We start from the raw sequence: 25,587 nt of genomic DNA on the forward strand, positions 1-25,587 counted from the left end.
TAAGTTTAGCAAATTGCTCACTGGGTCAAGGTATTTGCTACACAAACCTAAGTTTAGTCCCTGGAGCAGATGGAAAAAGTAGAAAGAAAGAAAGAACCAATTCCACAAATGGTGCTCAAGCCTCCACACACAATTGTCTAGGAAAGAAGGCGGAGCCAGCAGAGAAAAACTTACGGAAGTAGGCAGAAACTACAGACCCCTCCCAGATCCTGGTTGTTACTCACTTCTGAGTGGGTTTCCTCTTCAGCAGAGTGGCTCTAGGCTATAGGGCTTCTTCAGAATTTCAGAGAAACGGCCATGTTATTCTTTTTCCTCTTCTCTAACTCAGACCTGTTCTATTTAACTTCCGTGGTATAGCAAGAGATAGCATATCCACAGCGACATTATCCCAGACTGTCAATATGTGACTGGCTATACTACACTTAGAAAGGAATGATTCTCTAAAGAATTATTTTTGGTTTTTCGAGACAGGGTTTCTCTGTGGTTTTGGAGCCTGTCCTGGAACTAGCTCTTGTAGACCAGGCTGGCCTCTGCCTCCCGAGTGCTGGGATTAAAGGAGTGCGCCACCACCGCCCGGCTGCTCCAAAGTATTAATAGCATCCAAAGAATTAAATGGAGAGTACAAATTGGAATCCAGGGTTGATTTGAACTCCAAACCCCTTTATACTCCATTGCTACTACAAGCTGAAGTCTTTCCCCAGAGGCAACTCTGCCATCCTAATTAGACTTCAAGTCCTATCAAATTAATGGCCATGACTGAATCCTCACCACAGAGCTGCCCCATCCTGCATCTGCCTGGTTTATGTCCTTCCTGTAGCTAACCCCTGGATTTCTAGGGACCTATTCAATATGGCACTTCTACCCTATTTGGAATGAAGAGGTCCCCTGGAGGTGAGGTGTACTCCTAATGTTCCTAGTATTCCATAACCATTTCTTTACTTTTTTTTTTTTGAAACAGGTTTCTCTGTGTAGCCTTGGCTGTCCTGGAACTTACTCTGTAGCTCAGGCTGGCCTCCAGATGTGAGATCAGCCTGCCTCTGCCACCTTAAAGGCATGTGCTACCACACCCAGCCTCCAATCTTTTCTTTTTAATGTATGAGTATTTTTCCTGCCTGTATTTGCGTACACCGTGTGTGTGCCTGTTGCTCTCGGGGTCAGAAGAGGTCATCAGATACCTCGGAATGGAGCTATAGTTAGTTGACTGTGAGCTGCCATTTGGGTGCTGGAAATTGAACCCAGGCCCTCAGCAAGAGCATCAACTGCTCTTACTAGGTGAGTTCCCATGTAGCAGGAGATCCCGCAGAGTATTGCACCTAGCTTGAATACCGGAGTGTTATCATCTAGGTCTTTAAAGGACTTTATTCAGTGTGTCTTTCACATCATGCATCTCAATCCCATTCATTTCCTGTCCCTTCACATCTGCTCCCCGCCCCTGCACTCCCCCCTCGAAGTAAAACAAAATTTAAGAGAAAAAAATAACAAAAGACTGGGCGGTGGTGGCGCACGCCTTTAATCCCAGCACTTGGGAGGCAGAGGCAGGCGGATCTGTGTGAGTTGGAGACCAGCCTGGCCTACAGAGCTAGTGCCAGGACAGGCTCCAAAGCTACAGAGAAACCCTGTCTCGAAAAACCAAAAATAAACCCCCCCCCAAAAAAAATTAAAAATCTTGTCATGGAAGCTGCAGTGTGACAAAGTAAGTCACACAGTAAACCTTTTAGCCTTTGTGTGTTTGTTTGAGACAGGGTTTCTCTGGAGTTCTGGGTCACCTAGAACTCGCTCTGTAGATCAGACCGGTCTCGAATTCACAGAGATCCGCCTGCCATTGACTCCCTAGTCCTGGGATAAAGATGTGTGTCACCACCGCCTGGCACAGTACAAACCCTTTGAACACATATTTGCAAGAGTCATTGGTCTGGTTCAAGACCTCTGGTTTCTACTACACTGTTGATGCTAGGCCCTCCTTGGGACTCTTGGATATCCTGTTGTCCTGTGTCCCGTGGAGATCCTGCTCCTTTGGATCTACAAGTCAGGCCCCTTCACCTGCTCCAGCAGGTCATAGATGGGGTGGATGCTGCGGGGAGGGTGTCAGGTCATAACCCTGGTTCTGGGCTTGGGCAGCTGCAGGGTTGGCCCACCCACCAGTTCTCCCCGGTCCTCACCACCAGGATGAGTTCTCCAACACTGTCCCAGCTAGTTCACCCTTGCAGCAGTGAGCGAGGACCAAGGCCAGTTCTACTTTCGGGCCCTCAGGGTCAGCTCTCTTGTGTTGCCCAGGGGAGGGGCAGGGGCCACTCTCCCGAGTGCTGCAGCTGGTGAGGGGCAGGGACAGTCCTGGTCTTATGACCCCCAGGGCCAGCTCCTCCACTGTCTCAGGCCCACACAGCCACATGCCAGATGAGTGGGACAGCCTTGCTGGCACCATCTGCATCACCTAAGCTTTTAGCTGACTTTGTGATTGTTGCCTTTTGGCTAAGTTTTTTGGTTTTTCGAGACAGGGTTTCTCTGTGTAGCTTTGGAGCCTGCTCTAGAACTTGATCTGTAGACCAGACTGGTCTTGAACTCACAGAGGTCCACCTGCCTCTGCCTTCTGAGTGCTGGGATTAAGGGAGTGCGCTGCTACCACCGGCTTAACCTAAATTTTCTGTTAGAAACCCAGATGTTTTTCGTAACCTGCAAAAGTAAACTTCTAGAGCAGAGGACAAGACAGGAAAATGCGTTCTCTTTTAGAAGCGAGAAACTAGTAGGGCAGAGATAAGGTGCAGCGCAGTCCCGACCAGTTCATGCCAGAGCTTGTTCCTAAGACGCCCAGCTCCGGGGCTGCCCATGTCTTCAGTTTATTTGGGTTCTTGTCTCTGCCTCAGTCTGGGCCAAAGGGAGTTTCAGCAACAGTCGGCCTCCGCCCGGGGCCCTCGGTGGAATATTGAAAACCAACCCGGCATCTCTCGGCACAGCAGCTGGAGCCTTTCCTGACGGGAGCGTCCCTGCCCAGCTGACTCACATCAGCCCGCCCTTATCCCCCACTGGCTCCTGATAGGCTGTCCGAGCTGTCCGTCTCCACAGAGAACTGTGCGCAGGCTCAGAAGGGCGGGGACCTCGCTGAGCGTCGGCGACTCGGAGCTGCTGGATCGGTCCGAGATGGTGAGTGTCCTCCCTGGGCTGCGGTGGGGGGCGCGGCCACCCCCGAGAGGCGCGCGTCCGTCGCCGGCCGGGGTCCCGGTCGCTGGCGTCGCCTCGCGGGACGCGCACTGTGGGCCTTTAGTCCGGGCCCAGGCGGAGCGACCGGATGCCGCAGGCTCTTGACCGGAAGCCGGTCTGTGAGGCGACGCCCCGGAGGCCCGCCCTCTGCTTCGCTTGTAGCCTAGCTTTTCAGGCGGTTTGGGGCGACCCCAGCCAGGCTACTGCGTTCGCTGGAGTCCAGGGGCCGGCAGGCGCCCTAGGCGCTACGTGCGTTTCCTCCCCTCCTCCGCTTTGTGAAGTAGGTACGGCCCCTAGCTCCAGCCTTGCTGGGGAATCGAACTCCATGGAGCTTGGCTGCCGCCTGTGAGCTCAGTCCGGTGTGCGGGTTGTTAGGAACCGCGGGGTCCATCCTGGGCATCCCAAAGCCGCCCGCTCCCTTCCCAGGGCGGTCCTTTCAGTCCTCACGAGTTGTAGACAACTTAAAAGGCCCTTTCCAACCTAAAGCATACCCCAGAATCTCACTCAGGCGTGGGGGTGCACGCCTGAAATCCCAGCACCGGGAAGGCGACGATTTGCACTTCAAGGCGAGTTCGTGTCGCAAAACAAAAACTTTATTAGAAACTTTTTCTTCAGTTTGTATGTATATGAATAGTGTTTTCCGTTAGCGTGCCTGGTGCTGGCACAGGGGCCAGAAGAGGGGGTTGGGTCCTTTGGACCTGTGTGGTTGTGAGCCACCATATGAGTGCTGGGAGTCAAATTCCGGGCCTTTGGAAAAGCGTTGAGTGCTTTTAGGTACTGAGCCGTCTCTTCAGCCTGCAGAAAACTATAAACATGTAAGAAACTGAGACGGAAAACGGAAGGGCATCACCTAGAGCAGTTTCTCAAGCTGTGGGTTGAGACCTCTTGAGGTTGAATGCCCCTTCCACAGGGGTCGTCTAAGACCATCTATCAGATATTTACGTTACAGTTGGTAACAGTAGCAAATTAGTTACGAACTGGAAATGAAATAATGTGTGTTTGGGGCTCACCACAGTGTGAGGAACCTCTATTAACGGCTCGACGCATTAGGCAGGTTGAGAACAGCTGACCTAGAGGCAACAGCTACATAGGCGCATTGCTTACTGTGTTTTTATTTGCTGTAACCATCATCGACCATTCAATTGGGGCTTCTACGCTTTTCATTATACCACAAAGAATGTCTCCACACTTCAGGCTGCTTCAGGAACAGCCAGTTTCTTGTATATTTACACAAGCATGTGTGTGCCGTTTTTTCTATAATCAGTGCTGTACTGTTTGCACTCATAAAATTGTTACATATTTAGGTGAACATTCCACCTCGAGCAGCACGGTCGTGTGTAATCTATAGGAAGTGCATGTGGTCCCCTCTTACTCTCCCAAGCTAAATAGTGTTGACAGTCGGGTATGCTTCCTTCTGGATTTGTTTGGTACATAAGGACTATTTTATGCTCTGTGCCTTTTATAGACCAGGTTACTTCAACTTGCCACTTAACCAAGGATGACCTTGAACTTCCAATCCTTCAACTACCTCTAACGTGCTGGAATTTTTGGATATGAGCCACTATGCCCAGCAATATTATATATAGATAAGCTGTTTATTGCACGAGACTGGAGCAATTTGTGCATGTTTGTCATAAGGTTTACTTTATGATATGTTTATTTTAGTCAGGTGGTGGTGGCACACACCTTTAGTCCCAGCACTCGGGAGACAGACAGGTGGATCTCTTGAGAGTTTGAGGCCAGCCTGATCTATGGAGCTAATTCCAGGACAGCTAGGACTGTTACACAGAGAAACCTTGTCTCAGAAAAAAAATAAGTGTTTATTTTGATCTGGAGCCATGACTCAGTGATATGAGCATGTTCTTCCAAAGGACCAGAGTTAGGTTCCCAGTGCCCATATTAGGCAGTCACAACTGCCTGTAATCCCAGCACCCTCTTCTGGACTTCTGGGTCACTACACTCATTTATACAAACCTATAGACATGATTACAAAATAATATTTTTATATATAATATGTATACGTATATTTTCATTCATTCCTCCACTCACTTAAAGAGATCTACCATTGACAGGCGTGGTGGGTGACTCACATCTTTACTACCAGCACTTGGGAAGCAGAGGCAGGGCAGGTCTCTGAGTTCAGTGCCAGCCTGGTCTACATAGTAAGACTGTGTCTTTAAAAAAAAAAAGTCAGGTGGTGGTGGCACATGCCATTAATCCTAGCACTCAGGAGGCAGAGAAAGATGGATCTCTGAGTTTGAGGCCAGCCTGGTCTATAAAGCGAGAAACCCTTTCTCAGAAAACAGCAAGAACCCTATATTACAAGAGTCTGTAGATTTGAACCCAGGACTCATGCTCATTCCAAACACACACACTTTTCCAAACCTACTTCATTTTAAGGCTGCATAGTCCCCTATGCCCATATACACATTTAGTTTACAGTCTCCTCTCCCTTGTCTTTGACACTCCTGCCAGTATCTACAGGACAGTCTATAATGGTGGAAACTGCTCATTAGTACAATTACATAACATCATCCACACCTTTTGTTCAGTTTTTATCTACCATGCTGTTTTCCCCTTTTCCTGATCATTTTTTACATATGTATCTTTCAAGGTGTTCATTTTTTTAATTTAATGTTCAAAAGCATTTAACCATGTTACATCATTCCCTCCCCCTCCTCGGTTTTTTGAGACAGGGTTTCTATGTGTAGCTTTGGAACCTGTTCTGGAACTTCCTCTATAGACCAATCTGGCCTCAAACTCACAGAGATCCGCTGGCCTCTGCCTCCCAAGTGCTGGGATTAAAGGCATGTTCTACCACTGCCTGGCTTGTTACATCATCTTTATGATAAATTATTTTTATTTACTACATAGTAGTTGGAAATAAGTTTGGGTGTGTATTTTGACAAGGTCTCAGTGTGGAGCACTAGCTGTCCAGGAACTATAGAGGCCAGGCCAGCCTTGAGCTCACAAAAATTTACTGCCTCTGACACCTGAGTGCTGGGATTAAATGTGTCCCCCACCATGCCCAGCCACGGTTGTATGAGAATTTGCCAAACTATTTCCCTGGAGTACAAGTTGCTTCCAGTTCCTAACTCAAAGTCATAATACTTTGGTCTATAATTTTTTATTGGTATTTTAAATTTTATTAGATTATTTCCTTATAATAATTTTCAGAGTTGAGGCAAAGAACCAGTACTTGGCATTCCCACCTTGTATTGTGTCCCTTCCCCAGGCGGTTACTTACCTCAAGAGCCTTGCCTCAGTGAGCCCAGCATTCAGACAGTGCTGCATCGCTGACTGCCATTCCTTTACAAGGAGTGAAGATCTTGTGTTTGTAATTTATCTTAGATTTGTTTTCTACCTCTTATTGGAAACTTGTTATTTTTCTTAATTATTTTATGTAATGTAATGTTTTTAAAGTTATTTTTTCTATTAAATTTTGCTCTGCTAGGGATGGAACTCAAGGTCTCATGCCTACTGGGCAAATCTGCCACTGACCTACATCAGCCACCAGTTTTTGAGACAAGCTCCTTATGTAGCTCAGGCAGGCCTTAAATTCACTATGTAGCTTAGGCTAGCCTAAACCTCATGACTCTTCCTAAATGCTAAGATACTGAGATACTGGGTGTGGTGGCCCCAGACCCCATGCATCCTGGGGCTTTATTGACGCATATACATCTAACTAGAGAACGCATAACTTGTCCCCTCTTCGCCATTGCATAGAGGACATTTTTTCACATGATTTAGCTTTATTGGGGGTGAGAGAGAGATGGACTCAGAAGTTAAAAGTACTCGCTGCTCCGCCGTGAGGACTAATCTTTGGATACGGCACCTGTCTTGGGCAGTTCACAAATACCTTCAACTCCAAGGAGCCTGCTGCCATCTTTGGCCTCTGCAAGCATCTGCGCACACAAATGCACATATACTCAAACAAATCTTAGTTTTGTTTTTCGAGATAGCGTTTCTCAGTGTAGCCTTGGTTGTCCTGGAACTCACTCTGTAGACCATGCCGGCCTCAAATGCAGAGATCCACCTGCCTCTGCCTCCCAAGTGCAGGGATTGAAGGTGTGTGCCGCCACCACCACCCAGCTACAAATAAATCTTAAAGATAAAAATAGGCTATATAATCAGGCCCTGTCTCCACAGACTAAAAAGAAATAAAAAATATCAAGAGGCTGAGACAGAAGGACAAATTGGAGGCCTGCCTGGGCTATAAAATGAAAATCTCACACACACACACACACACACACACACACACACACACACACCTAGCAGTAACAGGCTGTCTAGTTATCTTTCTAGTGTGTTTTGAGACTGCTCATGAAAGAAAGCATTCATTGGGGCTGGCTTGCAGAGTTTCGGAGGGTGAGTTTATTATCTGTCTCCATGGCAGGAAGCAGACAGGCCTGGAGCAAGCAGACACAGCAGACAGAGGGCCTGGCATGGGCTTTGGAATCCTTGAAAGCCCTCTGCAGTGACACACCTTTAACAGTCTCACACCTTTACGTTCCCACCTCCTAATCCTTCCCAGCAGTCCACCAGCTAGGAGCCAAGGATTCAACTAACTACAGCAGTTTATACAAGAAAGTGTTTCATTTGGGCTATGATTTCAGAGGGTTAGAGTCCATGATGGCAGTAAAAGGCATGTCAGTGGGAACGCCTGCAGATTAGAGGCACACACTGGGAATGGCCCCAGTCTCTTGAAGCCTCAAAGCCTGCATAGTGACATACATCTTCCCACAAGATTACACCTCTTAATACTCCCAAAACAGTTTTACTAACGGGCAAACATTCACATATAGGAGCCTCTGGAGGCCATTCTAATTCAAGCCACCACATGTTACATATTCTCAAGATGTTGAGTGTGTTGCTGTGGAGAGGCAAACACAGGTGACTTTCTGTGAGTTCAAGGCCAGCCTGGTCTACAGAGGGAGTTCTAGGCTAGCCAGTGCTGCACAGAAAAACCCTGTCTTAAAAAAAAAAAAAGATTTGAATGTGTCAAGCCCCACAGCCTCCATAGTAGAGACCTCTCAGAAGGAATGAAGCTAGCTAACATTGTGTTTTTCGGCGTGTATGTATGAACATCACATGTGTGCCTGCTACCCAAATATGTCTGAACAGTATGATGAATCTCCTGGAACTTGAGTTACAGGTAGTTGTGAATTGCCGTGTGGGTGCTGGGAACTGAACCCAGGTCCTCTGCAGAGTCGCCAGTGCTCGTAACTGCTGAGGTATTTCTCCAGCTCCAATTAAATCTGTGCATGTTTAAGAAATATACAATAAGTCGGGCAGTGGTGGCGCATGCCTTTAATCCCAGCACTCGGGAGGCAGAGGCAGGCGGATCTCTGTGAGTTCGAGGCCAGCCTGGTCTACAAGAGCTAGTTCCAGGACAGGAACCAAAAGCTACCGAGAAACCCTGTCTCGAAAATCAACATATATATATACACACACATACACAATAGAATTAAAAAAATACTTAGGTAACGGTTTGGTTAGAATATTTATATCTTTTTTGAGATAGGATCATGTAGCCCAAGCTGACCCTAAATTTTCCTCATATCTGATTTTAAGCGCCTGATTCCTTTTATGCCTTTGCTTCCCAAGTGCTGGGATTACAGACCTACAGCACCACCATTGGCTGACTAATGTTTGTTTATTCATGTTCTCCTGCTTCTGGCTTTCAAATGCTAGTGTTTATTGGTGGAACCACAATGGTTAGCAAAAATGACTGTTTTGAAAAAAGAAAATAAACCCAGTCTATAATTCCATGTTCTGCATGGCTTTATTTTTTAGGAAGTTGTAGCCACATGGAAAGCACTGTTTGTACTTTATTATTTCTGTGGAATATCAATCTCAGACTTTGGAGGTAAACATCGCCTGCAGTGGATGCTGGTGTCCTCCTTGGTCATTTCCTGAGGACTGGGCATTTCTGTTCTGCTCTTGCAGGTGGCACTGCCCTGGGCATCTTGCTACATTCCTTTGTTTCTTTGGCATTGTTTGCGTAGGGTGGATTTTCAGTAGGGTGACCAGGACCTACAGTGGTTCCCCTTCCATCCAGAGCAGTACCTAGTATGTAGTCGGAGGTCAGGGAGTCTGCCATGACCAGGATCTGAGACATGAGACATGCATGTCACCCTCACTGTCCTCTCCTCCACAGAGGCATCAGGGCTGCTTGCCACTTTGTAGGAGTGCCCCACCATCCTTGCCCCTGCAGCACCTGGTGCTGTTCTTACAGGAAGTGGGTGGTGGTGACTGGATTGTCAGCCTGTGCTCTGCAGAAAAACAATCCATTGTGCTATCTTCAGTTGTTCAGGAGCCCCAGCCCTAGCCCTTTTGCCCCAGAAAAAGAATGGTGTGAATTTCTGTGAATGGTACCCATTTCCAAAGACCATCTGCCTTTTTTTTTTTTTTTTGACACAAGGGTTGTAGACTAGGCTGACCTTGAACTCTGCATTTGAGGAGCTTGACTAGATTCTGAACCTCTGGAGGAGACACCCTAGGAGAAAGTATACTACAAGACCAGGTTCCCAGCCATAGGGAGAGGAAGGTCAGTTAGACTTCTGTTTATGGGCTCCTACTCTACTGACCTCTGTAGAGCCTGAGTAATTAGTTACAGTACCTGATATATGTCTCACAGAAGCGTAGTTGAAGAGTTGGAGGCAAGATCATTGATTATAGGCTTCAAACAAGACATGATCTTCACGGAAGAGGTGGTCTGGAAGACTTGGGCATCAGAGGAGAAGAAGCCTTCTAAGTTTAAGTTTTTTCTTTTCTTTTTTTGGTTGTTGTTCTTTGGTACAGGGTTTCTGTGTAATAGCCCTGGCTGTCCTGGATAGCTCTTCTAGACCAGGCTGGCCTTGAACTCAGAGATCTCCCTGTCTCTGCCTCCAGAGTGTTGGGATTAAGGGTGTGTGCCACCACCAACTCCCCACCCCCAGGTTTCCTTTTTTTTTTAAAGGGGTAGGGGAGGGCCGGTGTGGTAGTACACACCTTTAATCCCAGCACTCAAGAGGCAGAGGGAGGCCAATCCTTGTGTCTGAGGCCAGCCTCATCTACATAGTGAGTTCCAGAAAAGCCAGGGCTATGTAGAGACCATCTCAAAAACAAAAAATAGATGGACAAGAGATATAACTCTCAGCTGGAGAACAGATGGCAGGGCAGAGTTAGAAGCATGTATGACAGGAAGACTCAGGCATCTCATTGTGTGTCCACAAGCTCCAAGTGCTAGGACGGCCCACTTGAGCGCTTTCTGGGTTATCAGAATTAGTGAGCCCCTTCCTAGGACACGTTCCTGTGCCTGTGTGCCGAGCGTTACCCTGTCTGGATGACACATTGAGTCAGCGGGTTTACTGTGGGGTCATTTTGCTCCCTGGCAGTATTTTCATTTGTGATGTTTGAGCCACAAATAAAGTGCCTCCTTCCTGTTAGAAGCTACTATTTAGGGCTGTTTTGTTTTTCAAATCATCAGAGTACTGTACCGTCTGTGTGTGTCCTGGGTGTGTCTGTACTCCAGAAATGGTGTTTATAGTCTGCTCTCAAATAGCTGATGGGCAGGGAAGGGATAACTGCCTGGTGGTAAAGGGCCAGAAGCAGCTCCTCGTGGCTGAGGCTGAAGCTCTGGGTGCCGGTGTTGGCCTAAGGAGCACTCTGCGTGGGCCTGGCCTGGGCAGCTTTGGAGCAGTGCCAAGTGGCTGGGTGTTACTTGCTTGTCAGATGGATGTGTCATTCATCTGCTGGGATCTGAGGACCTAATCTTGGTCTCCTTTTCTGGCAGGCGGAGGTGGAGGAAACACTCAAGAGACTTCAGAGCCAGAAAGGAGTGCAGGGAATCATCGTGGTGAACACTGAAGGTAGGCCCTCACCCATGGCCCCGACCCAGGCAGGCCTCCAGAGAACAGCCCAGACACCACACCATTGCCCCTCCTCAGTCCCTTCACAGACCCAGATTCGTTTAGTTTTTCTTTTTGCTTGTTTTATTTTCAACATTTCCAAGGTTCTGATACTATTCCTGGGATTTTCCCCCTTTTTTTGTGAAAAGGTCTTGCTGTGTAACCTAAGTTGTCCTGGAACTCACAATCCTCCTCTCACCTCCCACATGCTAGAGCTACAGGCACGCACCACGTGTCTCAGACATCTTTGTTTCTCAGTCCCACCGCACTGAGGTGCAGCTGTTAGTAACCCATGGTTACCTCTCTCTTGTGGCGATCAGAGTTGCTAAGACTTGTGTTTTGAGATGAAGTCTCACTGTTCTCAACTCAGTGATATCCTTTGCCTCCTGGGTGTTGGGATTAAAGTGTGCACCATTAGAGCCAGGAATAGTGCCAAATGCCTTTAATCCCAGCACTTGGAAGGTAGAGGCTGGTTGGATTTCTGAGTTTGAGGCCAGCCTGGTCTACATAGTTCAAGGACAGCTGTCTCAGAAAGAAAAAAAAGTAAAAAAAGTCTTTTCCATCGCACCTAATTGTTGTTACTCTTTTAAAATATGTTTACCTTGAGGTTTTGTTTTGTAGATTTCACATAAGCAAAAACTTTTTTTAAAAAAAATTCTTTTTTTTTGTAAGCACTAAGAATTGAAGCCAGGCCTCACACCCACTAAGCAAGTGCTTTACCACTGAACTGCTCCTTCAGCCCCTTTAAGCAAAAAATTTAAAGTGTCAGTCCTAGCCTGAAACTCACTGTGTAGCCCAGAGTGGCCTAGAATTTATGGCATTCCTTGTGAATCTATCTTTGTTAGGGTGACAAATTTGAGTCACTTCCCAACTAAGCACAGTGTTGATTACTCTAGTTGCTACTTTTGTGTGCTCACTAGATAGACGTTATGTATCCATCTGTGTGATTTTACTTTTCTGTGTGTAATTCTCTGGTTGGTCTTCCTGTGCCCAGAGCTCTTTCCAGGAATGAGTTTACTTGAGTGGCTGATGAGATGTGGATGCTGAGTCTCCCTGCACCAAAGATGTGTGAAGGGAGCTAGCAGGAAACACCGTATTATTCCTTCCAGCAGCCCTGCTGCCTCTGTTTATTGACAAAACTTGAATTTATCAATTTGATTGATTGCCTCTCATTTCAAAGCTAAGATCTTTTCTAAGATAAGTATTCAACATGTGTGTGCAGTGCATAAGGAGGCCAGACGAGTGTCTGCTCCCCTACAATTGTAGTTATAGAAGGTTGTGACTGGGACTTGAATTCAGGTCCTCTGGAAGAGCCATCTTTCTAGTCTGCCAAGGCAGGGTTTAAATCTAAGTCTGAGCATACCTGTGTGCTCTGTGGGCCATGGTGGTCCCAGCTGCCCTAAGTGCAAAGGCTGAGCTTCCTGAACTTGTGCTCTGCTTTCCCCACAGCCCTGCAAGGATGGCCTCAGCAGTGTACTTAGGCCTGTAACCTATGTGTCTCCATGCTTGGTTACAAAGACTTCAGACAGCAGCATGCGGCGCTTTGCACTTACCCTCATTTCTGACCCCATGACACTAAGAGTCTTTACCTAGTCAGGTTCCTCTGTTGGTTGAAGGCGTCACCACATGCTTCCTGCCTCTAGACTACACACACAGTTGAGACAGGATTTCCTGTAGCCACGGTAGCTCTGAACTTGCTCTGTAAGCTACCTCCATCTTCCAGGTGCTAGTGTAGGACTCCAGGTGTGGGTCACCACTGTTTAGAGCTTTTCTTTGTCTTTTTAAACTTTTTTCTTGTTTTTTGAGACAAGGTTCCACTGTGTGTACCCCTGGCTGTCCTGGAACTTGCTCAGTAGATCAGGCTGGCCTTGAACTCACAGATACTCCACCTGCCTCAGCCTGCTGAGTGCTAGGATGAAAGGCATGACCTGGCTGGCTAAACTATTATTTGTTGACAATTTCATGTATTCAGTATATCTTGATTATACCCGTGTCCTCTCTCCCAGCCTCCCAACAACACTCAACTGTCTACCCTCTCATCTTCATGTACTTTTCCCCGTTTTGTTTTGTAACCCACTGAGTCTACAATTAATTATCACTGCCTACTAGAATGCTTACTGATCTTAATGGCGTGAGCTTGTGCAGGTAACCAGAGCAGTGAGTTTGTGAGCGCAATGCCCATGTCATGTCAGAAGGCAGCATTTCACCACCACTCTCCCATCCTTTCTGCCCTCTCTTTCCTGATGTTCGCTGAGCCTGGGCTTAGTCTGAGCACTCAACACTCACGTTAATAAGATGGGGGTGTCTGCAGTGCTGCCCACTATAAAGGTTTCCTTGGCTAAGTTGGAGAAGAGCACTAATCTGTGGGTATGAACAAATATTTAGACGGCAGTCTGGCAATATGTCCATTTAGCAAAATAATTGTAGTAGTATCTCCCCTAGGGTTTGTGACCTCCCAAGCCATGCATTTTGACCAGACTTGTAGTACCAAGCATGAATTTCCTCTTATGGAGCCAGCTTCAGATCTAAGCAGAAAATGGTCATCCCCATATTCATGCTACTATTAACACCGGTAGACCTATCCTGCTTGGCATGCATTTAAAGCCTGTGTTTTAAATCTACAGCTTTGGACTAGGGATGTAGAGCAGTTGGTAGAGTGTTCACCTAACATTCAGGGAACATTGAGTTCAACCCCCAGCAACAAATACAGTGGGTAACTTGGCACAACTTGTAACCCCAGCACTCTGGAAGCTTCAAGCTGCTGATACCACCATCCAGAAGCGGCCAATTTTAAAACAAAAGCTAGGCATGGTGGCACACACCTTAACCTCAGTGCTCACGAGGCAGAGGCAGGCAAATCTCTGAATGAAAGGCCTAGCCAGGACTAGTGAAAACAACAAAACCTTACTTACCAAAGAAAGACTGGAAAGACAAACCTGTTAGCAAATACAAAAATAACATAAACCATTCTCCAGGGCTAGAAGACAGGTGTATACCAAGACACTGCTGCCAACACCAGCAGTTTGGCTATGAAAGGACTATGAAGGCAAGACCTTGTCTGAGTCACTGCTGAAACTCCTGCTGTCCACCCTGCACAGTGATATTTGTTAAATGAAAAAGCCTCAGTCAACACACTGAGGAATGTGTTCCAGGATGGCCTAGTAGAGGAAAAGGCAAGCGTGAACACGTTAGATGCCATTCTCCTTCCATTAGTAATCATGGTAATGGCGTGCTAGCAGCATGCTGGAAAAGGACAGGTTTCTGGTCACCATTACACTCTGTGAGAATCAAGTATTAACACCTTCCAAAATGAGGAGCCAGCCTTGGAGAGAGGTTCATAAACCTATCCAAAAGACAGTGAGGAGAACTCCCACTAAGTCTTGTAGCCCCTTCCTCTGGCCTCTGGCCCAATATGTAGACAGACAGCTAGCTGACAGACTAGTGTGCCATGGCAGCAAACACAGCTTGTGGGTGTGAGTAGGCCAAGAAGATGAATGTCTGAGACAGCTAAAGCTGGCAGTCTTCATCATTTAAGTCTATTCTCTTAGTCCATGTTTTTACCCTTACTTAGAATGCACCTTCTACTGTTCCCAGTATCACCCTCCTTCCTCCTAGTCTCATCTTTAAGGAAGCTAAGCTCTAGGGCTGGAAGACGGCTCAGCACTTAAGAGTACTTACTGCTGTTGCAGAGGGTTCATGGTGGTTCACAACCACCTGTAACTCTAGTTCTGGGGCATCTGATCCCGTCTTCTAACCTCCACAGGCTCCTGCATGTACACGGTACACATATATGCACACACACAAACATGCTCAGGAACACATACATAGACAGTATTTTAGAAAAAGGAGCAGCAGCTAAGTCCTTATCCAGGTGTGGCAGTATACCTGTAATGTCTACTCAAGAGAACGACCAAGCAGATTCCAAGTTATTCTGGTCCTCATTATGACTTCTAGGTCAGTCAAGGCTACGTAATGAGACCCTAGTTCAAAGAGGTGGGGGGGGATGTGAGTGGTGGTAGGCAATCTTTTTAGCCATAACCCACTTCGCCAACAAGGAAGTTGAAATTGAGAGAGATCAAATCGGCACCTGGCATAGAGGCACCAGCCTGTACCCAGCACTTGGAAGACAGTGGCCCAAGAAAGTCATCCTCAGCTTCATAGTGAGTTTAAGGACAACTCAAAATGAGACCCTGGGGTCCAAAAATGGGGGTTAGGGATGGATGTACCTAGTAGGATTGTGCTGGCTTTGCATTGTCAACAACAAAGTATCTGCTCTTTTGCTCCCAGCACACCTAGGTTAGTACAGAATGTGTGCTGGACAGCAGCATCTAGTAAAATTTTCTTTTTTCATGGCTTTGTGCACACTAGGTAAATACTCTACCCATCAGCTCCATTAAAGGTTTCGGGCAGGCTTTTTTGTAGCTGTGTGGCATGCCTAGAACTTGTGCTTCCTCTGTAACTAGCTACTTATGCAAGCTACACAGTATTGTGAAGGAAAAGGATTGAACTAGGTTGCCTAATAGCAGGCCATCTGTGAGGTTCCCAGCTCTGTCATCCTTGAATATGGGCTTTTGTCCTTATTTGAAGTTCTTCTGAATTTTGGTTCCTTGCCTCCTTACCTCCCCCTTTTTTTAGATCGAGCCACTGTGGGTTAAGTTTGTTGGTCCTTTTACATTAGCCTACTTGATATATAACCACATTTATTCTGTTATCTGAACCACTGGAAGTAAACCCAGAAACAACTCAGATACCAACATCAGTAAATGCTTAACGTGTGAGCACAGATGAGACTAGGCCCTGCTCTGAGGGAACTTAGGGTCTAGTGAGAGATGGGTAAAATGTTTACTTTCCTAATAGTGTGGTCTGGGATCCTGACTAAAGGAAAACTGACTGGTACTGGGATGTCCCCAGACGTGAGGGTCCTTCCTCTAGGATCATCCCATTATGGACAGACTATAGTACATATCAGTTCCACTGTCACCTTCAGAAAGGTACAGCTGTAGAGGCCTCATGAGCTCAGGTGTACACATTATTGCTATCTAGGACCCAGTAGCAGCACCGAGGCCCCAGCTTGGTCCCTTAAAGGCAGATGGCTATTGTAGCTCATTCTTGTGGCGTCACTTGGCACACAAAAGCCTATTCCGCTCAGCCGCTTCATATTCCTGGTGCCTTAATCAAGTAGGTTGAATGCCTACCTTTGGCTAATCTGTAAGATGGTCACTTGTTGGCCAGATTCACAGGGTCCTGGGCCACTTGGATACTACATTCTTCATAAGTGTTACAGTCACCTGTGGACTTGACTTAGATGGAGCTTTCTGCCAGCTCACAGGCACCTGATGGTCATCAGGTTGAACTGCATTCCTCATCTCCATGACAGCAGGACACCCAGTAATGTCCATTTAATCGTTCAGTCTTCAGAGAGAGACTTGATACACAATGATAGTCATTAGCTGGTTCATTGAACCAGTAAAATCCTAGCCTAAGCATCCAGCAATAGGGGAATGTTGGATCTAAGAACTGTTTGTGGACTCTGTTTTTTGTTGTGTTGTGCTAGGTATTGGACCCAGGTCTCAGAAAGTACTCTCTTTAACCACTCCACTATACCTCTGACCCCTTAGTGGGCTCTTTTAAAAGACAGCAGTGCTGCTTACATAGCAGCCCACTGGAGTGGGGCGGTAACTTCATGTATATGTGGTTACAGCTGAGCCCTGAGCCAGTCCTTACAATAATGGTTTTTGTTTTGTTTTTCAAGACAGGGTTTCTCTGTAGCTTTGGTGCCTGTCCTGGTGCCTCTTATGGACCAGGCTGACCTCAAACTCAGAGATCTACCTGTCTTTGCCTCCTGATTGCTGGGACTAAAGGCGTGCGCCACCTCTACCCAGCTAATAATGGGTTTTGTCTGGTATGTCTCGGTGCAAGCTGTTACCTTTTCTTTCTTCTTCCTTTTCAGTCTCTCTTCTTTTTGATACAGGGTCTGTGTAGCCCTAACTGGCCTTGAGATCTGTCCAGAGAGCTCTGCCTGCCTTTGCTTACCAAGTGATGACTGCGTTCAAGCTTTAAGTGTTGCAAGAATACCTCTCCTATTATTTGAACCCTCGGGAAGGAGCACTGAACTGAACCAGGCCTACATTTAAATCCTTACCATTTGTGTACCTATAGGCAGGTCACCCCATTATTCAGCTCTGTTGCCTGGTAGCAATGGAGATGGTGATACCACTCACAGATGCTCTGGCATGGGTACACAAGGTCAGCGCTGTGCCTATCATGTAATAAGCCTTCTGTAAATAGTGGCATTGGCTGCTAACTGCCAGCCCAATTTTCTAGAATTAGGGATTGCGAGGTGAGACACTGAACAGAAAGGGGCTCCCATAAACTTCTTGGTTTTCATTTATTCTTCCTGCAGGCATTCCCATCAAGAGCACCATGGACAACCCCACTACTACACAATATGCCAACCTCATGCACAACTTCATCTTGAAGGCACGGAGCACTGTGCGTGAAATTGACCCCCAGAATGACCTAACCTTCCTTCGAATTCGCTCCAAGAAAAATGAAATTATGGTTGCACCAGGTAAGAGTTCTTGCGCCTCCATGCTTAGTTTCAGAACCCATTGCAGGTTCCCTGTGGCTTATCTGGAAGTGTGGTACAGTGGTGTCTCCACAGCTTCAAGGTAGGCCTAGGGGTGCAAAGTGTCTTCAGCAGGCCTCACGTGAGAATTGGAGAAAGACACAAATATTAGCACTGGTCACTCTCAGCGTGGTTAAGAACTCCATAAGAATTTAGGACATGGAAGGGTTGATCAGCTCTGCTTGGGCAATCAACAAAGACTTTTCAGAAGCAGGATGTTAGAACTGATCTTAAGGGCCAGGAAAATATGAGTCAGAGGGGTGGAAAAGCTATTTCTATATGAAAAAGAATTTATAGTCCTGTCTCCACCCCGTGCAGCCAGCCCCCACCAGCAGTGGAGCAGATCGCTGTTCTGACTCATCAGTGAAGAGCTTGTCTGGGTAGCACAAGCATGGCTGTGTTTAGGCCTTAGGATCAGTCTCAGTGTAATGAGATGCTCACACTTGGAGGAGTCCACAAGGGTGGGAACTGCAGAGGGGAGGCATGGGGTTGCCTCCTGCTCTGCCTCATCTAACTCAAACTCACAGACTTCCGTGGTTACCTCTTTTCCCTGTCTTTCAGCCAAGCCATGGCTGGGACATGCACGAGGTCTTACACATTGATGCCTCAGGTTGTAGAACAACTTGTCTATGAAGACAAGGTGTGAAAAGTGTGACTTGGGTTCAGCCTAGAAGGGGCCATAGACTCCAGACTCATCTATGCATGGATCTGATCCTGAGCAGAGGTGCTTAGAGCATAAGTGATGATTAGGAGCTCGGGTGAGGGTCGATGGCACACACCTTTAATCCCAGCACTCAGGGGGCAGAGGCAGGCGGATCTCTGTGAATTTTGAGGCCAGCCTGGTCTACAAGAGCTAGTTCCAGGACAGGCTCCAAAGTTACAGAGAAACCCTATCTAGAAAAAACAAAAGGGAAAAAAAGAATCAGGTGCTGTTGTAATCCTGAGACACATCAGGAAGAGTAGGTTAAGATCAGGTTAGAGCTCAGACTTGCAATCCTAATTGAATAGAAAGTCCATACCCACCCCAGCTTCTTTCTATGGGACTACGGAAGACAGATCTCCATGTCCCTAAAACTGGTATTGGAATCATCTTCCCGTTAGTAGTTACCAGTGCACACCTAGAAACTAGATGTCTGGAAGTCCTATTCATGCAGGTCTCAGCTCAGTGCAATAGTACCTCCAGTTTGTCCTCGGGGGCCCATGGACATTCAGGGTCCCTGTGGGTAGTTGATGCTTGTTCTCATTGGGGTTCACGGGTTCAGTGGTTCTAACATCAGTGAAGTTAAATGGCCAGACCCTCACATGGCCAGCATACAGAGAGGTGCAGGGAGTACACATCCTGGCACTTGATCTGGCTGGTGGTTGGTATATCTCAAGTTATGTTGGAGGTGTGTGACGTGTTAACCATAACCAGTGGTGTTTCTTGGGGCCACCACACTGCCGCATCTCCCTTCCTGGGACCTTCTCACGCACCATCCTCCTGTTGGAACATGCCATCATTCCTTATTGCCTGGCTAGCCAGCTACTTAGCTACATTTCTACTGTTTTCTATTTTCCATAGTAAGTTTTATTGGGGCAGGGACCCATAAGCACAGTGTTTAACAAACACATTAAACAGGTGACTTTTGTTGTTTTGAGATAAGATTTCTCTACATAGCCCTGGCTGTTCTGAAATTATGTAGTCCAAGCCAGCCTTGAATTGAGAGGTCCACTTACCTCTGCCTCCCAAGTGCTGGGATCAAGGGCACATGCCCCCATGCTTGGCACCCCCATTGTAGATACCCCTTGTTATGGATTAGACTGGTAGAGTTAAGGATGTTTGGGATATGGTATTTAAATATTTATGTATGTGTGCCTGGGAATATGAATGTGTGTGCAGTACCAGTGGAGGTCAGAAGAGGGTACCAGATCCCCCTAGAATTGGAGCAACAGAACATTGTGAGCTGCCATGTGAATGCTAGGAACTAATGGCAGGTCCTCTACAAGAGCAGTGCACGCTCTTAACCAGCTGTTGGGCCGTCTCTCCAGCCCCCAGGACACAGTATTTCAAGTGAAAATCAGTGGCACATACTGATTTGTTTACCCAGTTTTATGTGGTCAATACAGAGCAGGGGCCACTGACAGCTTTGTTAGAGCTCTCTCAGAGGCAGTAGGGCTAGAATGCCTGAGGATCACCTTAGGGCAGCCACAGCAGGGGTCAGGCCTAGCTGAGTCTTGTGGTCTCACCACTCAGTGTGAGCAGACTGGAGTGAAGGAAGGAAGGAAGAGGTCCAGTCTCTTTCTTACTCACTTGCAGCTTCCTGGGCCAAAAGTTTAACTCTTCATATTCCAACAAATCAAGAAATTCCACAGTTGACCTTACTAACCTCACTGATGCAGGACAAACCACTACGTCCCTGGCTGTCCAAACGGCTCAGCCAGTAAAGGTCCTTGTTGCCAAGCCTGACCACCTGTGCCTGAGTCCTAGAATCCACATGGTAAAAGGTTAACCATTTCTAAAAGTTCCTGCAGGAACCCCTCTTCTGACCTCTCTTTGGCATACTCCAGCATGTGTGCGTGCATAGTTTAAAATTTAAAATGTACAATTTTTAAAACACTGCCTCACAAATGGTACTGTAGGATTTAGAACTTGATAGCCTGGTTTTGCTGGTAGCTTGTTAATTGTGTGTGAAGACTACTTACCTACAAAACAGTTACTTCTCACTTGAAACAGCCAGTTGTCATGGGTTTATTAGTAAAATGGTAGGCCACTAGCATCTGCCTAGAGTGATGCTAGGGTTCACTGAGGTGCCACCTGAGCTGGCAGAGATACAGTCAGATGCCGAGAACATAATGGCAACTTCTGTATACCTGTAGAACCTGCAGTCTTTGTCCTCAAGAGGAGAGTTTTCAGCCTGGAGAGATGGCTCAGCAGTTAAGAGCATGGCTGCTCTTGCTGAGGTCCTAAGTTCAGTTCCCAGAACCCACGTGGTGGCTCACAACCATCTATAGTGGGATCTGATGCCCTCTTCTGGCATGGGGTTGCACATGCAGACAGAGCACTCATACATAAAATAAATCTTTAAAAAAAAAGAGTTTTCATGGCATGAGCTCATCATGTTGCACACTGCTTCATCCTCACCAGATCTGAGGCACCTCTGTTAAGCTCAGTTAAGCTTCAGTTGACATGCTGTGCTGAACACAGTGCCTGCATCTAAAGTCCATAAATGGATTTGGGATTGAGAGTATAGCTCAATGCACTTGCCTAGCATTTACAAGACCCTGGCTTTGACCCTTAGTACTGCCAAATAAATAATAATAACGATAAAGGGAACAGACTGATTCAAACATAACCAAAATCTGAGTTTTGCCTTGACGGATGGCACTTTGCCATGTTTTATTGATAACTGAGATCTATCATCTCTATGGAGCGTGATTCATGAGATTCTATCACTGGAAAATGCTTCAAAGAAGCAAATAACTTCCTGTGATCTTTCAAAATGTTGGGTTTTTGGGGGGGCATATGTTGTAGAAGGCAGAGATCAGCAACAGGCTTATTAAGATGAACTAAGGCTGTGCTTCTCAACCTTCCTAATTCTGCGAGCTTTTAATACAGTTCCTCATGTTCTGGTGACCACAGCCATGAAATTATTTCATTGTTACTTCATAACTCTAATTTTGCTGCTGTTAGGAATTGTGACATAAATATCTGATAGACAGACCCATAAGTTGAGAACCACTGAACTAAGGCATCTGTCAATCATATTAAAATCTCATTTATACTAATGTGTGCGTACACACATTCAAGTGCAGAGGCAGAGTATAACCCTTAGGAGTTGGTTGTTTCTTTCCACCATTTGAGTCCTGAGGTTTGACACTCATATTATTAGGCCATTTTGCCAGTCCCAACTCTTACTTATTAATAAAAACTAAAGTATGAGCCGGGCGGTGGTGGCGCACGCCTTTAATCCCAGCACTTGGGAGGCAGAGGCAGGTGGATCTCTGTGAGTTCGAGGCCAGCCTGCTCTACAAGAGCTAGTTCCAGGACAAACTCCAAGACAAACTCCAAAGCTACAGAGAAACCCTGTCTTGAAAAAAAGAAAAGTGTCCACTGCCCTGCACATGTAGACTCCATTTTCTAGTAGCCACTTGTCATGAGGCAATAAACGTGTAGATTATCTCCTGTTCCCAGCTGTGGAAAATCACCACCACCGGCGCTCTTCTGAAAGCTTTCTCCTCTCCTGCACTGTATGCTTAGTGAGTAAAAAGATACTGTGATCTTTCTCCTGGTTTATATTTAGTGATGTTTTTCTGCTTTTTTCTTTTTCAGATAAAGACTATTTCCTGATTGTGATTCAGAATCCAACCGAATAAACCACCATCTCGGCTTCCTATGTCATTCCTTAATTTAATGTCCCCCAGAATAAGTGTTAATCATGTCAGTGGGCACATGGTGGTTGCCTGAGAGCCCATGTAGACCATGCCATTGATCAAGGGTAGCTCTGACCACCCCAACAAGGAATGTCTCTGGCATCCAGTCAGTTCCTGGGAAAGCTTGGATCTCATTTCCAGGCTTTGGGAGTAAGAGCTTATGATAAGCCCACACCCAGCTTCCTTCTGACCTTCAGTTCACTTTGTCACCTTTGGAAAGCCTGCTTTTTTCTTTTACTAAAAATAACTTCAAAACCTGCCTGGCTGTTCTGTCTTTACTTGATTGGAAAGGCCTGTTCCTAAGTCAGCGAATGGTCACTGACCAAACCCATGGCCTCTATTCCATGGCAGGTTTTCATGGTTCCTGGGTTTATTCCTCATTGTGGCACACTTCCTAAATAAGCCTTTATATACTGGTTGGTGCCCTGGTTCCTGGGCCTTTACCTCTTAGATTCCTGTTTGATCAAATCCTACTCCTGCTAATGTTTTCTTTTTTCAAGACAGGGTTTCTCTGTAGCTTTGGAGCCTGTCCTGGAACTAGCTCTTGTAGACCAGGCTGACCTTGAACTCTCAGAGATCTGCCTGCCTCTGCCTCTGGAGTGCTGGGATTAAAGGCTTGCGCCACCACTGCCCGGCACGCTTGCAGTGGCCTATGCGAGGAAGAAAATGGTGTCTACCAAGTGCCCACAGTGCACCTGGTGTGCCTGAGGTGCTCACATCACTGTGTTAGAACTACCGGACAGCCGAGTGTGCAGGTGGGAGGAAACGGGTAGTTTCCAGGACCTCATGGCTGCACACATGGGTCTGTAGGTAGCCTGCTCTTTCACACTGTTTTCCGGAAAACAACCTGATTTCACTGGTAAGCTCATTCTGGGTGATCATCCTTCTACCTGTAGCATGTATGGGGGAGGGGTCCTTACCAGGAGGTCTCCTCGAGGCTCTAGACTACCACTCTGCTCCTCCTCCCCCTGAAAGCCACATGTGTTTGCTGTTACCTGTCGTTACGTTTACCTGGTGCAGCTTTGTAATTCTAGTGGGTCATACAGTGACTTAGAAGAATATACTGTGTAAAAAATAGAATGCTCAGGAGCTGGAGCAATTGCTTCACATCTAAGAGTGTGCACTGTTCTTACAAAGGACCTGATTTCAGTTCCTAGCATCTCTGTCAAACTCTAGCTGCAGGGGATGCCACACCCTCGACTAGCCTCAACGTGCGCTGGGTCATATGCATATACCCACACACAGACATACACCTAAGAACCTTTTAAAAAGTGTTCTAAAGGATCGTGGTTGGGCTCAGGAAAGCACTCACCTGGCATGTGCAAGGCCCTGGATTCAATCCCCAGAATCCAGTAAACAGTACGTATCTAGTTAGAGTTATGAAACTCTGCCTAAAAAAAAAAGATTAAGAATTAATGAAAAGAGACTGAATTTGAAAGAAAGCAAGGAAGTTGAACAGGAGGCTCTAGTTGAAGGAAAGGGGGGGGGTAATGATGTAATTATAACCTCAAAAATAAAAGATATAAAAAAGGGTTGGGGCTGGAGAGATGGCTCAGAGATTAAGAGCACTGGCTGCTCTTCCAGAGGAACTGAGTTCAATTCCCAGCAACCCACATGGTGGCTCACAATCATCTATAGCGAGACTTGGTGTCCTTGTCTGGCATGCAGGCAGAACACTGTATACATAATAAATCTTTTTTTAAAAATGAAAAAAGGGCCGGGTGGTGGTGGCGCACGCCTTTAATCCCAGCACTCGGGAGGCAGAGGCAGGCGGATCTCTGTGAGTTCGAGACCAGCCTGGTCTACAGAGCTAGTTCCAGGACAGGCTCCAAAGCCACAGAGAAACCCTGTCTCGAAAAAAACAAATGAAAAAGGGTTGGGGCTGAAGAGATGGCACAGCAATTCAGAGCAGCTTGTGCTGTCCTAGAAGGACCAAACTCACTTCCCAGCACCTAAGCTGTGTGGTTCACAACTGTCTGTCATATACATGCTGCAAATAAAACGGTGGCTTAAATTAGCAATCCCAGCACTCAAGAGGCAGAGCGTTCAAGAGTTTGGAGCCTGGCCCAGGAGGGTGAGGGATGGGGCAGGTAGCTCAGTTGGTAAAAGCACTTGCTACCAAGCCTGATGACCTGAGTTTGATTTCTGGAACCTATATGTTGGAAGCGAAAACCAATGTCTGAGTTGAATATGGTTGCTATGGCACACATACCCCACAAATACATTTTTATTTTTGTGTGTGCACATGTGTAGGTCAGAGGGTGAGGCCTGACCCAGTTATCTCTGCCCTACTTGGCTGGTCTCCTAACTGAGAGAACAAACTTAAAAACTGTCCTGACTCCCTCAGGTGGGTTTGATCCTGAGGGGCTCACTAGATGTTGTACAAATCCATCCTGTGACTGACAATAAAATCCTGAAAATCCTTCAAGACAAAACCCCTGCCCCTGAGAAGTTGTTTACAAGTATCTTGAGAGGAACAGAAAGGGTAAGTATGCTCAGTTAAGGTTTTGATTGCTGTGAAGACACACTATGGCCATAGCAACTCTTCTGAAGAAAAACATTTAATGGGGTGGCTTACATTTTCAGAGATTTAGCCCATTTTCATCCTGGAGGGACATGGTAGCCTGTAGGCAGACATGGTCATGCTGGAGAAGGAGCTGAGAATTCTACATCTTGACTTGCAACAGGAAATGGTGTGTCTCACTGGGTGTAGCTTAAAGCCTATCCCCACACTGACACACTTCCTCCAACAAGGCTAATAATAGTGCCACTCCCTTTGGGAGCCATTTTTTCTCAAACCACCATATTCTACTACCTGGCTCCCAAAGGCTTGTAGCCCTATCATAATGCAAAAATACATTCAGTTCAAATTCAAAAGTCCCCATCTATCACAGTCTCAACAATATTTTAAAGATCAAAGTCTCTTCTTTTTTTTTTTTTTTTTCCGAGACAGGGTTTCTCTGTGGCTTTGGAGCCTATCCTGGAACTAGCTCTGTAGACCAGGCTGGTCTCGAACTCACAGAGATCCGCCTGCCTCTGCCTCCCGAGTGCTGGGATTAAAGGCGTGCGCCACCATCGCCCGGCTTCAAAGTCTCTTCTGAGATTCATGTTATCTCTTAACTATGATCTGTAAAATCAAAATTAAAAGGCAGACCACATACTTCCAACATGATATACATTACCATTCCAAACATAGGGAAGAGAGCATAGTGAGAAAATACTGGACCAAGCCTAAACTGCATCTCTACATCTGATGTCAAAGTGTTCTTCAGAGCTCCAACACTTTTCTCTCAGGCTGGTTCTTTTCCTTGTTAGCAGCTTTCCTTGGCTGGTATCCCATGGCTCTGGCACCTCCAACATCTTGGGGTCTCCAAGGCTTCAACTTCACAGTTTCACAAAAATGACTTCTCGGGGCCCCCATTCAGGAACACCCCTGACACAGGGCTAGCCTCAGTGGCTTTC

At 46.6% G+C, this 25,587-nt stretch overlaps 1 protein-coding gene across 2 annotated transcripts; it reads left to right on the forward strand.

Annotated features, from left to right (window-relative positions):
* The first annotated feature begins 3,064 nt into the window (after positions 1-3,064).
* Positions 3,065-22,384, forward strand: Dynlrb1 (dynein light chain roadblock-type 1). 2 transcript variants are annotated; one of them, XM_075962652.1, is made up of 4 exons: positions 3,065-3,138; positions 10,973-11,048; positions 17,491-17,658; positions 22,025-22,384. In XM_075962652.1, exons 1-4 carry the CDS (start codon positions 3,136-3,138, stop codon positions 22,066-22,068), a joined length of 291 nt encoding a protein of 96 aa, XP_075818767.1. In that variant the 5' UTR covers positions 3,065-3,135; the 3' UTR covers positions 22,069-22,384. The 2 variants fall into 2 exon arrangements, with proteins under 2 accessions (XP_075818767.1, XP_075818766.1); XM_075962651.1 differs by lacking the exon at positions 3,065-3,138 and adding an exon at positions 3,231-3,475.
* The last annotated feature ends 3,203 nt before the right edge of the window (positions 22,385-25,587 follow it).

This window comes from Microtus pennsylvanicus, chromosome 2 (genome assembly GCF_037038515.1).
Source record: "Microtus pennsylvanicus isolate mMicPen1 chromosome 2, mMicPen1.hap1, whole genome shotgun sequence".
Lineage (NCBI taxonomy): Eukaryota > Metazoa > Chordata > Mammalia > Rodentia > Cricetidae > Microtus > Microtus pennsylvanicus.

Bases quoted from the DNA above. Each gene is read 5' to 3' on its own strand.
- Dynlrb1 (XM_075962651.1), top strand. From the start codon at position 3,284: ATGCCGCAGGCTCTTGACCGGAAGCCGGTCTGTGAGGCGACGCCCCGG. The intron at 3,476-10,972 runs GTAGGTACGGCC...CTTTTCTGGCAG, and splicing joins CCCCTCCTCCGCTTTGTGAA to GCGGAGGTGGAGGAAACACT. The intron at 17,659-22,024 runs GTAAGAGTTCTT...TTTCTTTTTCAG, and splicing joins TGAAATTATGGTTGCACCAG to ATAAAGACTATTTCCTGATT.